At 42.1% G+C, this 18,092-nt stretch overlaps 1 protein-coding gene and 1 long non-coding RNA gene across 5 annotated transcripts in view; one reads left to right on the top strand and one right to left on the bottom strand.

Moving 5' to 3' along the window:
- Window positions 1–5,334: 5,334 nt before the first annotated feature.
- On the top strand, window positions 5,335–14,649 carry LOC119487219. The gene is made up of 3 exons (XR_005206662.1): window positions 5,335–5,348; window positions 9,711–9,715; window positions 14,420–14,649. It is a non-coding gene; the product is annotated as an uncharacterized LOC119487219 (long non-coding RNA).
- cpt1ab (carnitine palmitoyltransferase 1Ab (liver)) overlaps window positions 7,495–18,092 on the bottom strand; it is a 31,228-nt gene continuing 20,630 nt past the window's right edge. For 3 of the 4 annotated variants that reach the window (XM_037767869.1, XM_037767871.1, XM_037767868.1), the window contains exons 10-19: window positions 15,812–16,007; window positions 13,853–14,041; window positions 13,639–13,744; window positions 13,227–13,343; window positions 12,353–12,517; window positions 11,717–11,848; window positions 11,436–11,588; window positions 10,525–10,638; window positions 9,428–9,520; window positions 7,495–9,344 (exon numbers count right to left, since the gene is read on the bottom strand). In XM_037767869.1, coding sequence (XP_037623797.1) covers window positions 9,261–9,344; window positions 9,428–9,520; window positions 10,525–10,638; window positions 11,436–11,588; window positions 11,717–11,848; window positions 12,353–12,517; window positions 13,227–13,343; window positions 13,639–13,744; window positions 13,853–14,041; window positions 15,812–16,007 — 1,349 coding nt within the window. In that variant the 3' untranslated portion in view covers window positions 7,495–9,260. Of the gene's footprint in view, window positions 9,345–9,427; window positions 9,521–10,524; window positions 10,639–11,435; window positions 11,589–11,716; window positions 11,849–12,352; window positions 12,518–13,226; window positions 13,344–13,638; window positions 13,745–13,852; window positions 14,042–15,811; window positions 16,008–17,682; window positions 17,768–18,092 lie in introns of all 4 variants that reach the window. The other variant, XM_037767872.1, reaches the window with a different exon arrangement.

The following is an 18,092-nucleotide window of genomic DNA, read 5'->3' as shown; positions in this document are numbered from 1 at the left end:
CGCTAGTTTCAAGTCTTCTTCAATACAGCATGATGTTCATTATGTAAATTATGGTCCCATTTAGAGTCAAATAGACCATAAAGCAGGGTATGCTTTAGGGCGTGGCTACCTTGTGATTGACAGGTCGCTACCACAGAATTGTCCGGTCTGGGAGTTGAACAACTTAAACGCTTTACAGTGTGTTTTCAGTTCATGAAAGTTAATTGTAATATTTCAGTTGCCTAAATATGTCTTATTCAGCGTTCGGTTGTACTTAGCTCCACCCTCTCCTGTCACTTCTGGTTGCAAAAAAACAAGATGGCGACTGCCAAAACGCTGAACTCGAGGCTTCAAAACGGCAGTCCACAAACCAATGGGTGACGACACGCTAACTATGTCCCCTTCTTATATGCAGTCTATGTCGACTGTTTGTTTAATCTGTACAAAAAACAAAATGTAAAAATGATGGTTTTACAAAGAGGTTATGTGCTGGACTATTTCTTGGGCGGAAGCACTGACTTCCTCTAGTGCCCAGTTTTTATGTTAAGCTAACCGTCTCCTATGAGAGTGGTGTCAATATCCTCATCTAAGTCTTGGCAAGAAAGCGAATAAGCACATTTCCCGAAATGTCAAACTATCCCTCAATAGGACGATGTGGGGAAAAGAGCTCTTCAAACCCCAAAATACATAAATACAATGCTCTCGTATGTAAGACATCTTATTGCAGCCATCTTGGATTTATCAGAAAATTAAAAAAAGAGTAAACCCTATAAACACATCCATCGCTTGCCTTAGTTCAGTAGGATTACTTATGTACGATTTTTTTTTTATTATTTGGTGACTAAATGTTTTAAGCTAATTATATGTTAATTAGATAACTGACTTTCTTTTAGTATTATATTTAAGACTAGACCATGGAGAAATGTAACCCCCTTTGCACCATGATGCATTGCTCTATGTAGAGTTAGCTAGTTGGCTTTTCTGTATTGATTTGTTCTTCACCAGACGATCTTAACCTGGCCAGCAGTGATGATACAGACTCTGAAACCTTATCACTTAGTGAATGCTTTACCACTAAATTGACTGTGTAACTTTGATCGAACACGTTTACTGTATCGATTCGAAACACTCAGGTCTACTGAAGCTTATCAAATCACCAAATGTCTTAGTGCAACACATCGACGTCTTAATCTCTCCCAGAGCTGAATGTACAACGGACAAACTGTGATTTCCCGACCGAGCCCTTCGTGCGAGGAGCTTTTTTCTAGTTCTGATGCTTTTATGGAATGCCGTGGTATGTTCACGTATAAGTTGCAGGAAAGAAGCTTTGATGTGTTATTCCTTTCCCTCTACAGACTGAGCGAATCATGCGCCTTAATGTGCCACTCTTAAATCTGGACAACGCGAGTGTCTGGATTATTGCAGTATCAGCAATGTATGTATTACGATGACTGTGCCATTACAAGTGTTTTTTTTCTCTTCTGTAAATCAGAGAACTTAGAATGACAAAGTTGCAATAAAGTTTACATTTTCTTACTTCACTTTGGGTAACTCAGTTCATGTTTATTTCTGATGTATAAGCGGTGAACACGGTGGAGCAGCAGCGTGGAGAAGGCAAGATTTAATCTCAGAACACATCTGGACTTTACCCAAAATATGTCTCTGTGTGTTTAACTGTTGTGGGATAGGCTCCAACACCCAGAATGACCCTAAAGAGAAATATGCAAACATAAATGATGTTCATCTTGTATATTAAAGGGACTATTTGTAACTTTGTACGCGCATAAATGTAGCGGGTCGTCACACATGCGCGTTCGCATATGCGCGCTCGTGTGTGGCTGGAGCCTCGTCTCCGCTGCATGCTCTCCTTCACTCAGACAGCGCGCGCGTCCTCGCTGTCTCGCTCCACCTCTAGACGTGAACGTGCGCTCACTACACACTGCAGAAGAGTTTAGCTCTGAGAATATCTAGTGAATGCACAGGGGACGTTTGTGCAGAAATAAATGCTGCAGTTCCTCCAGACCAACAGAGCTTTCCCGTGTCTTGTGAAGTGACGGAGCTCTTCAGAGAGTTATGTTACCCTCTCGTTACCGACCGGGTGCCGGTGTCTCCTCTGCTCTCTCCGGCTGCGGGCGGAGAGAGCAGAGGAGACATGCTGCAGAGCCCCGCTGCCTCAGCCTGCACTTAGGCAGGAAAAGCCAACACTAGGATCAGATCTAAATCATGTTCATGGAGAGACCTTCGTCTGGTCAGCTAACATTACTGCCAAGCAGCTGAAATATAGAGTGATATTGTGGTTTTAGCTGACGTGTGTCGCCTCACTGTTTTGAGCGATGCTCGTTCAGGTATATTTAGAGCGAGCAAACACGAGCCCGACGCTGACTTTCGTTGATTTCACGGCCACAGGTGTCGCTGTTAACAAGCATTTCTGAAAGTTACAAATAGTCCCTTTAATTGCTTTTACTTGTGGTATTTGTTGCATCCATGTCCATGTCCATGTCAGCTTGCACATGCTCCTGAGTGTATGTGTTTGTTTGTGTGTGTGCGAGGCTCTTATTATTGACACCCCCCGCTCTTCCGTCTCCTCATGTCAGAAAGTGTATGTCTATATATCTGTGAACATGCTGACGGCTAACATCTCCACTAATTCCACTTAAACCTAATAAAAGTTATTAATAGATTTGGTGAGCACGCGGTGGGAGAGATTCTCAGGGGAATCACATTCAGCTTGACCTCCGCTAAGCTTCTCTTCCCTTATACCTTCCTCTCCCGCTGCCCCTTGGCTGAGCTCCACCTTGGGGCCCCATGCAGGCCCCGGCTCCTTTAGGGCAGTGAGACAGGTGCAGCTGGCCGCAGACACGCACGGTACCCTCCACGCCAGCCACCGAGCTCGCCCCTCTCCGTTTACACCCTCGCCTTAATCACTTAGATTCATATGGCACTTTTTTTTAAATCTGGGCGCAGTTCTCAGCCAGATAAAATTCTCAAAGACATACTAGTGTGGCTCCATGGTTTGTGAGGTGATGAAGTTACAGTGTTAGAGGCTCGGGGGCGACTCTGATCCAGAGGACAGCGGAGGTTAGAGAGCTAGAGTCAGGCAAAACCTTATGTGACCTTCATTACTCTATATGACTTAAAGGAACAGTGTGTAACATTTTCTATTAGCAGGAATGTAATATAATAGTCATAGCTATGATTTCTTTAGTGTATAATCAACTGAAACTAAAAATCATTGGGTTTTCGTTAGCTTAGAATGAGCCCTTCATATCTACAAAGGGAGCGGGTCCTCTTCACTGAGTCCGCCATGTTGCTGCGCCATGTTTCTACAGTAGCCCAGAACGGACAAACCAAACACTGGCTCTAGAGAGAGCCTTCCACATTTTTATGTTACCTGAAGGACACCGTAGTTCTCTGGCATGCTTGTGAAACTGCAGTCATACTTGCCAATCTTGAGACCTCAAAAATAGGTAGGATTTCAAAATCGGGTCCCGAAAAATTTGAGTTTCAGAGATTTTATTTCCTGCATTGTGGTGACTTTTAAAGAATGAAAATAACAAAATAATAAGTACACTTCAACAGAATTTTTTGTCAAATAGGCCTACATTATTTTTGCTTTTAATATCAGGAAAGAAAAATGGAATAATTTGCTCTTCTGGCGTGAACTTGTGTGAATCTCTGATATAAACTAGGCTAATATTCATCTGTTTTTATTCATTCATTCATGTTTTGCCCCTGCTTGAGTATTTCTTTCTCTTAGTACTCTCCATTTCTCTCTCTGTCTCTCACTCACTGAAGGTCCTTTCAGTCACAATACGACAACAGCCCACTGCGCTCTGAAACCTGTTATTTCCAATAACTTTACGCCACACCACGCCGGCTTTGCTGTCATGCTGTGATGCTGTAATGTGCGGCGAGCACACCTCAAAACGCGCCGCGGTGTCGCGAGCAGCTCTCCTCCGCCGGGAAAAGACATTTGGTGTAGCTCTGATGCCGTCCGGGTGGAAACAGTAGTATTGATTGCGGGAGAACTGTGACCACGGGAGGAAACCAGGAGAGGGCAATGAAAGGTTGGCAAGTATGTGCGGAGTGCAAATCCGCAGTTCCGCCAGCCGCTGTCTGTCTTCCGTTGCTCTTAAAGTAGTGTTATTATGGTAAGGATGGCCTCTGAGCGAAGTGAACGGCGTGACCACGGCTTTGCACTCGGCGGCTCACATTACCGCATTCTTAGAAAGGGAGGGTTGAGTGGAGGGGTACTCAGTTGGTTGCAATCTGCAACCACACCACTAGATGCCGCTAAATCCTACACACTGCCCCTTTAATGTTATTTTTCAGAATTCAACATAAGTATAATTTCCCTTTATTCTGAGTACCGTACATTAGTTTGTTATATGTTTGCTATTGATCCTTTCTTCTCAACAGTGAAATTCTTTCTTGTGAGGTCCACTCAAATGTGAAATCACGGCACAATAACACAATTCCTTCCAGAAAGTTTGCGGTCAAAGACATCCACCCTTAAACTAACATTTAGCGGCGGGACACAGCGGTCCAATTGTTATTTTTTTCCCCCTCATTCACTGAATCAACATGTAATATTCAACCCAATTAGTTTGGGGCATAACAGAGCCTTACATAAGTTGTCCAGCAGTGCAGGAAAAACAAATTGTCCTGCCAAACGTGAATCAAGAATGACACGAATTGTCTACATACAGTGGCTACAATGGGAACAATAATGTTCAGCTACCAGCGATGACATCCGGACAAAATGGGAACATCCCTGCTGCTCCTGTGTGAATGATATTAGCTTATAAAACTGGAGGCAACATTGGCTCCCCTCTTTTCTTTGAGGGTGTTGTGGTGGAGCAAGTGGCACATGAATTAAACTGGTGACAAGCAGAGGCCGCAGATCTCTCCCAAAGTCTACTTTTAGAAAGTGCAAGTCGAGGTTTTAGGTTTCAGTGTCTGCTCTTCGGTGAATGGGTTTTCCAGCTTGCCAATTAGGTGTACAATTTAAAGGCTTGTTGTCCAGAAGCCAGCCGGTCGAAGTCTGTTGATTATGGATCTGTCATAGTTCGCCTGCACGTCTTGTGTTAAATAGAGAAGATACGGCCACTGTCTCCTTTGTGTGATCAACAAAATGTCACAGAAAGTCAGGACATACTTCATGATTTTGATGTAAGACATACAAAGAAACAAAGAATCATTAAGTGCTGGCTTTAAAAATGAACCTTTTTCCTCAAGTCGCCAAACTGCAGGTCGCCAGAGTAGATGAGGAGTAAGCAGAGATCAGGAATGCAGTCTTGAAATGTTAGCCTGCTAACAGAAGCACAAGGCAGGGTGACATCAGGACTATTGTGGAGGTGTGTGTGTGTGTGTGTGTGACAGACAGACTGTGCCCAAGTGGTGGACAGGAGGGAAACTGTCACATGTAATCACTTCCTGCCCACGCCCTCCTTGGAAATCTGTCACCTCGCGATGCCTTCAAACGTCTTCCGTTTAATTCAAGTTAATAGCTGAATATGCCCCGAGCGGCCCCAGAGGAGGGGCCTATTAATACCCCCCAGAGGCGGAACTGGCTCCTGGCGGCCGTCCACTTGAGTACAGCCACCTGGCCAGATGGCATGCCACAGCTTCCCTTTCATAAAGTAAACACTGAGCTAAGGGAGGAAAGATCTCATTTTCACACCAGACCGGTTTCAGGAGGCTTACAGAGCTATTAACGTAGACATGACCACAAGCCAGCCCTCTCATGAAGATGAAGGTTGGCTACACCATTGATTCTCAAAGTAGGGTTCGGGGAACCCCCAGGGGTCCGTGGCACTCTGTCAGGGAGTCCGCAAAATAATTTGCTCGAAATTATAAAACTGTGCTGAATCATTAAAAAGTGCATATCTTCAGATGGGGACCATTTGCACCAATAAAACAAGCATATCGTGTCTCTCACCCACGTTAGCTTTGGGCCAATAGAAACTCTGATATGATTGTGACACACAGTAATGAGACATTATTTTTTTGAATTGAATCAGTTACTGAAAGTCAGCTTTAGATGGGTAAGTTTAAACGACCATTCATTTTCTGAAAGCTTTTAAGATGAATTACTTGAAATGTGGGCTATACATGCTGTCAGTGTGAGTACAAATGTCATTTTAATGTAGTCACCCTCTGTTGAAAGGTATATAAGTGGTATTCAATAACATTTTGTGTTAGGATGAGGGTCCTTGGACATTTTTTTCCCTTGTAAGGGGGTCCCTGGACCCAAAATGTCTGAGAACCTTTGGGCAAGACGATCATCATGGTCCAGACATTGCCAGTACCTTGACAGTACTACTAGGCGATATGGAGAAAATCAAATATCACGATATTTTTGACCAAATACCTTGATGCTGATATTGTGACGATATTGTAGGGTTGACCTTTGTTGCTTTCACAAAATATTTACACAATGAGATTTGATAGAATTGATAATCATCAGTAATGTGGATATGTGGGTAAAGGTTAAATAATACAACAGCTAGAACAGTCTGGCAAGTTCAGAAAATTACATCACTTTACTGAAAGGCAGCCTTTAAAACCAGGAAAAGACAACAATTATGCCAAATTAAGATATTCAAAATCTAAGACGATATCTAGTCTCATATCACAATGTGATATATTATCAATATATTGCCAGGCCCCACTTGACAGACATTGACATTTGAACTAATTTGCCTTATTAGCTCTCAGGGAGGGAGGCGGTTATATTCACTAAGCTAAATGTTAACATGGATCACACCACCAAGCTAAACATCTGCTAAATGCTCAAAATTAGGGCGTAAAAATCCTTAGCCATGCTAGTGGCATGGTAGATGGATTGCTATGAAATAAGAGGGTGAGTCCTAATACCATCATGGGATTGATACATTTCATTTTTAGTAAAATGTATCCACAACTATAGATTGAAATTTGGTACACACATTCACATCCCACTCAGGATGAATTGTCCTCTCGCATCATCTTCAGGTTAGAGCATTTTTGCTTGAGGAATGATCAATCAATTATCAAAACTTTAATTTATTGACCAATTGTTCAGATTTATCCAAAATTAAATTGTCTTGGTTTTTACATCAGTTAAAGACACAGTGTGTAGGTTTGGCAGGATCTAGGGGTGTGGCTGCAGATTGCAACCAACTCAATACTCCTCCCTTTCCAAGACTGAGGTAATGTAAAACTGCCAAGTGCAAAACCATGGTAACACCATTCTCCATTCGAAGTCAGACGGCTGCTGGCGGTGCCGCGGTTTTGTATTCTGCGGCTCACTTTACTACAGTTTCACAAGCGTGTAGGAGAATTACGGTGGCCTTCAGGTAATGTAAAAACACAAAAGGCTCTCTCTGTAGCCAGTGTTTGATTTGAAAAACATGGTGGAGCAACATGTTGGACTCCATGAAGAGGACCCGCTCCCTATGTAGATATGAAGGGTTGATATGATTTAAACAGATAGAAAGAACAGATTGTAAGTAAGAGACGACGTACTCAGAGTTGATACAGCTGTCTGACATTCACTTTATTGTTAAAACTCGTTTTGGTATATCAGCTGCTTGTTTTTTGTTGTTTTTTTTACACCGTCTTTAAATTAAAAGGCAAAACATATACAGCTTCATCTTCAAAAACCATGCAGCAGTGTAAACATGAGGTCTACCGAGATAAAAAGTCACACAACTACAACATACTGGCAAAGTCTGTGACAACAAAACTGTCGTGTCGAAAAGAAAAAGGAAGCATTGTTTTCTGTTTCACTTCTTAAAATCAGCAAAGCTTTAACTTAGCGCTCAACGTTCGCAGCATTCAGCTGGTAAATATGCATGTTTGTTTTGTGAATAAAGAGGTTAAAAGATGGGAAAAAAATAAATATGATGAACTGACAACATATACATAATAACAGAAATGCATTCGCACGCGACAGCCCCTCTATATGTGCACTTCCTAAGCAGAACTCGGAGAACAACGATGACTTCCTACTGTACTGGAGAGACATCACAACCTATTAAGCGACCTCATATTGAAAGTTGAAATACCACTATGCTGCAACGGACAACTGGCTTGCTCATAAAAGTTTACAATACATCTTGATCTGGAGTTGGGAATCGGTTAGTTTGAACTAAAGAACGTCATGGAGTGCACCACAGAGTTTAAGTACAGTTAACCCACTCTTTTTTTAACACAAGAAACAGAAGAAAAGTCACTGTCGGTCACGCACTTTGTCAGTCAGACACACACCCGCCCTGCCAATCCCTCATTTCCACAGCAAACTTAATGTTACACTACCCACCGGCTCATCAGGGTCACATGGCATTCTAGTGTTGCACATGTATACAGCAACACGAGCGCTCTTCCAATGCTGTGGCCAGCACCCTAGAATTTAGAAAAACCTGAGTATGAAAACGACAAACACAAACACAAATATGATCCGGCTTCGCGCTACATCATAAAATCAGAGAAGCTGAAATACACACCGTCTGGCTATGCACGTGAGTCAGAAAGGCAATGTTGATCCACTGATTAGAAAGTGTCCAGTATCACACTGATACAGGGGTCACTTTGCAGATCATATATTTGTAGTTCTTGTAATTATAGATCAACTGTTTTGCTCTTTCTGGCCCTCCGTAGGTAGAAGATCACTGTTGTTCAGCCTAGCAAATCAGACTCAATGTTAAAACTGAGTAATATGAAATTAATGGACACCATGCAACATGCAATTTGTCGATGATATTTAACATCACGTTTGTTGCTTTGGCCAGTTACACATGACTCAGGTGCTGCGAATGGAAAGACCAGACGAAACCTAAAAAACTAAAAGAATTTATTTCAAAACTGGGACAATAACTAGTAAAAATATCGCATCATCTCTCAACTTAAAACGCAAATATTGGATGATGCTACTGAACAATCCTTTAGCTGAGATGTCTCCTAGTGTGGCGATACAGACTTGAGATCAGACTAGAGCTTTAATTTCCCCCTCCCTTTCTGCCCTCTCACTAAGGCACCCGTGCGAACAGTCCTGTGAATAAAAACGTTTGATCTGTGCACTACCTGTACCCGATAACACCAGAATCTCACCGTGCCTATACAGTACATACAGTACACATTAACGCCTCACAAACATATCGACAAAAACTCCCAATCATCCTTATTTCTGTAACATCAATAAACTTAAAAATAACCCCCAATCAAATATTATATTCTGTACAAGCGTCGGGAACAATATGTTTCTTGTTAAGAACAACTTCTGATGTCAAGAGGGCCAATCACTTGGTTTTCTTGTCGAGCTGGAAGAGATCCAGCATGTCGAGCATGGCCTGTCTGATGTTGCTGCCAAAACGGTGCGAGTCCTGAAATAAAGCAAAATAAGTCACTTCAAGTAATCAAGTAATGGACATACAAGAATCTAAATTGTCTAGCGAACTGAACTTACGGTTTCTGGGCTTGAGTGTTTGCTGGAGATGTGGAAGTTGATGAGGTTCTCACCAACGATGATGTAGGAGACGCCATAGCCATCATCAGCCACCTTTAGGACACAAGAAATGTGAGTTAAACCCCATGGCTGTATAAAGAGAACTGGTTAAAGCGTTGAAAGGCAGGCTCCCGTTCATTCCTATGAGAGTTGCTCAGTGGCGCATGAAGCCAAAATGGCTCGACTGCCAAGAGATAAAGTACCCGGATTAACCGGCAATCTTCTGCATCCATTGGGCCCATAGAGGAGGTGCAGTAGCGTTTCCTTTAACCCCGCCTCCCAGCTCTCGCTCCAGCAGCAGTCTGGACCTCAAAAAAAAATGATCCGCTGAGTTACAGACGTCTCTTTCCCAATGTAAGTCTATGGGAAAAAAGTCTGTTTGGGCTCAACGGCATCACGTGACCGACACAGAAGTTGTAGTACCATTGTTTAAAAAACTATATTTCCAAAAAAGGGGAATTTTTGACATCTATATACAGACCCTAATTAAACATAAAAACAGGTGGACGGAGACAGACTTTGTGTGACGTGATATCCGAAACAAAAAAACGAAACTAAACAAATATTTATCCATCCATAAAGGACACAAACTGCATGACTTAAAGGTCTTATGATAACGTTTTTATGTAGACGAATATGTAAAAAAAATAAAAAAAATACATCCACAGAGGCTTTAGAAAGGTGCTGAATAAAAGTATGGCTTTTCCTGAAAAAAATCATGATTGAATTAACCATTTAGAAAATTTTGGCGGGTCCAAAATGAATGTTTTGTTTTATCTCTGTGGAAGATATCTGACGTTTGGTTCCCACTTCTAACCAGGCTTGTGAGCCGATAGTAAAACAATGTTGGTATCGCGTGGTATCTCTGGGTCGTCAGTTAGTGTGGAAAAAATGGATAAATGGCTGTGATTGACGGTAAGTGCCTGGCAACAACGGGGGAGGGAGAATGTGACATCTAGTGGCTGAATATTACCAATGTTATCAATAGCACCTTTAATATTTTTAAATTGCAGAAAGACTGCACAACCTCCTTTTAAAATGACTGAGGGGTAACTTACTGGTCCGAATCCACCTCCGGAGGACACATACTCGGGGTGTTTGACCAGATCAAACAGCTCCAGCTGCTGCAGAGGCGTCTGACTGGTGGACAGCCTCCACGGCTCAGACAGGACCTAAACATAAAGGTAACATACGTTTAATTCACCGGTCAAAGCAAACTCACACCGTGTTCTCAGCCCAAGCAACAGGTTTATCTAGCCTGATGTAGAAGCATTTCTTTCTTTATTAGATACTCAGCGGAAAGCTATTAGGCCAGAAGTAGCACGTGTTATATAACACAGTGATGAGCTGGATTTAAGTATATCATGTCACATGTTAAGTGGAAGGTGGAGAAATGTGCTTTTTCATTCTTTTGCCTGAGTTAAATGATATGACAGCTTGGCATGCACATTTGTTACTTACTTTTAACCAGAGAAAAGTAAGTAGAAGCCTACTTTGAAATGATTATATGAGCCTGAAAATTTAGCGAGCCAGTTTAATCAGAAGTGAAGCTTAATCTAGAATATTTAATCCTTGTGTTTAAAGGCTGCTTCCTCTTTAAAAAAAATTGCATTAGTTATTCTTTACTTATGGAGTCCTGGACAAGATTAAATCCAACCATCAACCATCTTACACCAATAATATTCCTTAAGAGAACTCAAGTAGGCTTGATTTACAACGAGTCCAAACAAAACTCAACTGAGACCCAAACCTTGGAAACTGTCATTTTAAGTGCAAAATTGTCAGAGGTTTAACAGGTGACCGCTCAATTTTTCATCATTGTTTGAAGAAGTGAGCAGATGTACTCGGAGCCACTTTGATTGTATTGTTGTAAAATCAATAAGAATATAGTAAGCTGGTCTGTGCCGATTCACATGGACGATATCTTATGAGCAGAAATCTCACGACAACTTGCAACGACAGCTCGTACCTCCCTGAGGAAGGGCGAGTCTTCTCCCAGATATTTGGAAACCACGTAGAGACAGAAAAGGTGGCGATCGATGCCCTCTCCTGTCATCGCCAGGCGGTACAAGTTTTGGTGCTTCTCTGCTGCCAGTTTGAGCAACTTGAGACAATCTTCTCTCTGAAAAGGACAGCAAAGAGATAAAAGTCAAACTATTAAAAGAGCATGATCTGCATACTGGACTAAATCAGTGACTGAGCGTAGCGCTGTAATCAGAGGTGTGGTGTGTGGCTGGTGTTTGGCCTTACTGTCTCGGCTCCGATCATGGCACGGACAAAGGCACAAGTCTCCATGGTGCAAGAGCGCACAGTTTCTGTCCGGCCCTCCCGGAACAAACGCGTCATGGAGGCTTCGTATGTCAGGCAGAACTTCTTTTTGTCCTGTTGAGAGACGGTATGGATAACGGTCAGCGACTTTTCAGCGAGTCTTACATTTACACATACAAGGGATTGAATAAATAACAGAAACACCAGGAAATACCATATCTTAACTGCCATTACCAACTTCGCTATCCAAGGCAAGTGCCAATTAGCAACAAAACTTTACAAAGGTGTCAAACACTAGTTCATATGTGCTTGTGCTGTGTTTAGTATTATCAAATAAACTGCAAAACAAACAGGAAAATACGGCCTTAAGCTGAAGCTGAACAAAGTTTTGATTAAATCATTCACTGACAACATTTGACAGTCTTCAATGACACGTTGGACCGGCAGGTTGAGACTGCCCTCTGCTGGAATTTCAGAGGAACGTCACTGGACCGTATCAGTTACTATAATTAGAAGCCTAACATGAAAAAAGACACTAAATGACATATAAATAAATGCATACAACTGCTATTACATCATAAAATGTAGCATAGAAACCAGTGAGATGTATGTACTTGCCCTGTAATGGGCCAGCTGTAGGGCGATCTGGATGAAGGCATCAGGACTGGTGCGGCACTTCTTAATCAGACCTTTGCCAAAGTCACTGAAGGGGAAAATGTGAGAGTCGACATCGTCAGCCAGATTCCTGGCTACTGTCAGAGAGCTCTCGACGACCTCCAGGCACTAGAGGACGGGACAGAGTCATATGTTAAACTGAGCAGATGGCATGGCATGGATGACAACATACGCATAGAACAAAAACAATTAAGAAAGCTCAGATTAATAAAATGTATATCAGCGGCATTAGTACTTCTTAGGCTTAACACCAGTTTGAACTTCAAATAAACAATACCCAACAGCCCTTTCTCTACATCTTGGAACTGAAGTAATAAAATACCAACACTGGTGTACATTAGTTCAAGCTACCAGCAGAGGGAAGTCAAGGCTCATGAATAACAAATCTCAGGTATCAGCCCAGTGTACAAGATGTCCTAGCAGTCTTAAGCTGTTAGTATGCTTCATCAGATGGTCAAACAGCTGCGTGAACACCCTCACCCCACACCTTTCTGGCGTCGGAGTTGGGGGGGCTGCATCCGTCAGCTTTCCAAAACCGACAATTCGACACTCGCACAGTGATTGGCCAGCTGTGCAGAGGTGAGAAAGTAAGCAGGGTTGGAACTTCTCTCTCTTTTTTCATTATTTACAAAACTATTTCTGTCACTTTCGGGCGCAATGCAAGACTACGGATGTCTTCCAGGAGAGACGCAGTATTTTGAAGATTATCGTGTTCCATCCTCTTTATGGCGGACAGCTTTTTTCCCCACCGTCGAGTGAGACCAAACACTTGACACACATGGTCGGACAACACGTTGAAGGAACTAGTTCTTCTTACCGCAGCAGGGATGTCCCACGACAGCCTCAGAGGACCTGGCAGGTTGGGGTGGGGCTCCCCACAGCAGTGACCCTCATCAGTATATCCCAACTTAATAGGGTCCATGGAGAGAACATGCTGCAACGCAGAGTCAAGATATAACTCAATTAAGTCAGACATCATGCCAATCAGGATATAAATACATTTGTTTTTCATTGTATTAGTTCAGGTTGTTGAGATAGTTAAATATATTTCTTGCCGTTTTCCTTTAAAGAAAAAAGTAAAACTATTTTTTTTTAAATACCCAAAGATAAACTAAGATATTCATTTCTTAATTTATTCTTGGTGACATAATTACAATGCAAAAACATTGTTGACACGGTTTAATGCAAAAAAAAATGAGAAATTAATTAGATAAAAAGAAATGATGTACCTCCCAGAGATGGCCGATGATTGGAGCATCAGCCCAGGAATGCTCTGCGTTCAGTCCCATGGTGCCGTTCTTGAAAACGATCAGGTTAAAGGATTTATCGAACCACCTGGATGACAAAAAAAGAGTGAAGACCTTCAGTTTATTTATGTATGAACTTTACCCCGCAAACTCTTTAATAATCAGAAACAAAATACATCATTTATATCTGCCCCACCTGTCGTAGCATTTTCCGTGGAGGAGGGACTTAGCATATTTGTCCAGAGACTTGACCGGGTTGTCTGCCTCGAAGCGCTGCTCGGTGTCATCAAGGGTTACGAAGAAGGCTGCCTTCTCAATGATGTCCAGAGATTGCTTGTTCTTACCGCGGACGAAGAAGGTTTCACGTGCCTGGGCCCACGGGGTCCTGCACAATGTCAAATAACAGGTAGATCTCAGGCAATGCCTCACAGCAGGTAGGCCGACACGGTTCTCCTCAGTGTGAGGATTTTTTTTTTTCAAAGTCTGGGGTATGTTAATGATTAGCAACAACATTGATTTTGATGCACTGAATCAAACACTGTAGTGCTCCATAATACAGCAGCAATAACCCTAGTACTGGGAACCAGGAAAATAGCATGTACTAGTCCCATAGGACAAACATGAGAAAATGACAATCTTGTGGAAAAACTACAATTTTGAAGCCGGGGCTCTAGATTGAAAGCCTGATATTATAGAATGCATGACTTTACACCGCAACGGCCGTTTTAAATGGGTGTCTATGATGACATTTTTGTCCTTCAAGCCTCTGAACAGCCACACACGTGTTTTCAGTTAATCTGGCTAATTAGACCTCTGCTCAGGACTCTGTGGGCGTGTTTAGACTAATTGATTGACATCTTCCAGAGTCTCCTGTTAGGTTTGTTGCACCTGTTAGGGCGGGACAAATTACACCTTTATCATTCTTATTGGTAGATGAAGATTTGTGACCTAAATGTCTCATCATGGCACCTTCAACCTGAGCAGGTTGAGGTCTAATCAACCAGAATAATTAAAAACACCTGTGTGGGTATTGAGAGGCTTTAAGGGTCTGAGGCTGTGGTCGAAAAAGTCAAAAAATTACATCATGACGTCTTTTCCTAACCACTTTTCCTTGACCTCGGTGGAAAACGTCATGAGGTCAAGGAAAGATGAGAAGGAAAAAAGGACTTGGGAAAAGACAACGTGGTGTTAAGAGAATCCGACTGCACTTACACTAGGCTTTGTAATTATGATGCGATGGCGGCGGATGTTATTGACGTAGTTCTGCTGTGGTAAAACTACAATATTCTGAAGATGGACTACAAAAATCTCTGCTACCCACCGTGCGTTCTTAAACTGCTCTAAACTCTTTAGGCTTCTTCACCCGCGGTGTGTGACAGAGAGATATCGCAGCTTCTTCTGCTGCTGGAACACTTTACATCAACATTTAATTATATGATTATCTTACCATACATGTGACAACCGGTCAAAAAAAAATCACTTCATTACCAAGGAATTGAAATAAAAAAGGAATAACTTACAGCCTATCACAAAGTTTATATGATAAATATTGAGCTAATTTTTGACTTATGGTGAAGGAGTAGAACCATTAAATGCAGGCCTATATTTCTTCCCACTCCTTTTCGGACGTAATATTTGTTTATGTTGATTATTTGTTTGCTATATGTTTACTGTTCATTTTATTTGTTATTGTTGTTTTGTTTTTTTACTTAGGTATTTGTTACCTCTTCGAAAGAAACAGAAATAAAGTAGAACTAAATGGTTGTCACTGCCCACTCATATTTATGAGGTATATGACTGTCTGAAAATATGCGAGATGGGCATATCATTTCTTTTCATGAACTGCAGAATGGTGCGTCGCTTTAAAAGTTGTGGCCGCAAGGAATTGTGGGGCGGCATTATCTCCTTTCCTTTGCTAAAGGATGATCCAGTGTATCCTATGCTAAAGGAGATGATAAAGGAAGCATTGAAGCACCTTTCCTTTGCATTTAGAGAATTCAAACAGCTCTTATCATGGCTACCACTTAGATACTTCCGGGTCATTTCACTCCGTTAGGAACCTTCCTAAGCAAAAAAGACTTTTCGATCGCAGCCCTAGTATAAATTGTGTGGCCTCATCAATACCGGCTGCAGCTCGCTCAGTGATGCCACCCACCTGTCCCCTGCTGTAAGTGCGGCTAGTTTCTCCTCTCCTGGCAATGGCTCAGACTTGTCGGCCAAGATCCTCTCCATCTGCTGCTCTATCTCCCGTGGCAACAGCAGCCGGCCGTCATAAAACATCCACACCTTGAAGTAGCGTCCCTTGTGGTACACAGCTATGTGTTTGCTCTCATTCACGTGCTGAAGGATGTCTGGGAGAGAGGGAGGAACGGTAAGGAGAGAGAGGAAGAGGGGGAAAACAGAGAAAGACAATTGGAGTGTTTGGGGCTGGAGTCAGGGGGAGTAGATTTATATGTTTGCACATGTCTCCTGGTGCATCATAAAATTAAAAATGGATATGATTAAAATCTCAAAAAGAAGGCAGCAGTTCGAATGGAGCGTGGATGTCACAGCATTTCATCTCGGGGAACAATAGAAGTGTTAATAACCCGATCTTGGTCCCAGTGGTGAAATGATGTGATATCCACAACATCCACAGATTTCTGTTAAGAGCAACATACTTTTGTTGAGGGCTGTTTTTTTTATTTATTTTTGTGGACATCCTTCTTACATTAATTTGAGGGGCAAAAAAAAAACAACAACTGAATTACTACATGATGGGAGGGACTACTATCCGGTTCAAAAACTAAAGCAGCTTGAAATGGGACGTGCGGGAAGTGAGATGAAAAGGGAAAGTAATTTGGGAACAGGGTGGTGGTTTAGAATACAATGAATTGAGGCAATGTTTGTTTGAACAGCACTGTGCACGAACCAGAAGTTACAAATTCAAAAACATCACTTGCATCTTTGATAAACCGTTGTGGTATTGTTTTGGTGATGCTCATGGTGTTCAAACAAGCATTGCCCTCGTTTCAGGCAAGACAGAGGAGGGGATACTTACGCTAGGACCAACCACAAGAACAACAACCACCTCACATCCAGGTAACACTTGGCCCCCACACTTCCAGCAATGTGAATATCAATATGGGGACGGACCACTGAGAGCCCATTACTTTAAACACTAAGAAATAAGTTCTATTTAACACTTTATTTTTAACCTATCACAACCTGACGGGTGAACTTCAAACTCATATCATAACATTTGTATTTTATTAAAATTTGTAAAAGTATCACTTATATTTAATCCGAAATTAGTCACATTTTTCGACACTGAATCTCACTATTTCTCTTATACATTTCAATTAATTTAAAATAATTCACTTCTGTCCTCTACAGCCAGATGGTAGATGACATCACAGCTCAAGGTGTTTGTCCCGAGACTTCAAGCTTTGGGCTTTTTACTACTGAACTGGTCCTCGCCTAGGTTATAGGACTGAGTGTTATATCATGCTTTAGGAGGTGCTGTCCACACTGACATGCTACGGTGCATGCTACATATCATTTTAGTTCTACAACAGCACTTAATCCCAAGTTTCAACAAAGTTCTTGCTTAAGTTGCTCGTCACAAAATGTCTGCAGCAGAATGGCTTCCTGCTCCCTCAGAGGTCATTTATTCATTTTAGATGCTAAACTAACTAGGAGCACCAGCCCGGAGTTAAAGTGGTCTTTCAAACTACATAAACACATACTGGGAAATAAAACCAATAAATTCCCTTTATAAATATATATACTTATGTATTCAGGCCAGCGTAACACTGTTTGACATTTCCAGGTCTTGCCTTAACACTATCGCTGTTCTCAAAGTCAAACACTAGACTTCAGAACACATGCAAATTAGTCCTTCAATGTGCATAGACCTTCACACATGCATTATTTATTCATGGAGGTCAGATTATTTTTCTAATTCAAACACATGGACAAAATGTCCCAAGGAGAAGTACAGTAGGAGTAGTAGTGTGGAGGAGGCGGCACTGCTAAGGACTCTACCTGTGTCTACACCTGGGACACGACTGCTGTTGAACATTTGCTCGTATTGGGCTGAGCACATGGGAATAGTGTGTAGGAGCATGAGCTGAAAAGCAAAAGGGGAGAGTCAAACACACAGAGATGACAAACTAATTCACTAAAATCCCCCAGAGAGCGGCAGGAGACACACACACCTACGCGGACAGGAGCATGGATGAAGTGGAGAGAGAGAGAGCGTGGTGAGGATTTGGTTTGATAAGCAATCTTAAGGAGGAGAGAAGGGACTTGAGAAGGCTGCCAGGGAAAGAGATGTGAGCAGGGTACAGAAACCAGGGGTCTGCCAATCTCAATGCCACCAGCAAAGCCCTGATATTTGCAGTACCATTTGTACTGAAATGTAGATATTTACACTTAACAAATTTAAATATATG

The sequence above is a fragment of the Sebastes umbrosus genome, chromosome 4 (assembly GCF_015220745.1).
Source record: "Sebastes umbrosus isolate fSebUmb1 chromosome 4, fSebUmb1.pri, whole genome shotgun sequence".
NCBI lineage: Eukaryota > Metazoa > Chordata > Actinopteri > Perciformes > Sebastidae > Sebastes > Sebastes umbrosus.
Note: the sequence above shows the minus strand (reverse complement) of the source record. Positions and strands in the feature narration are given on the sequence as shown.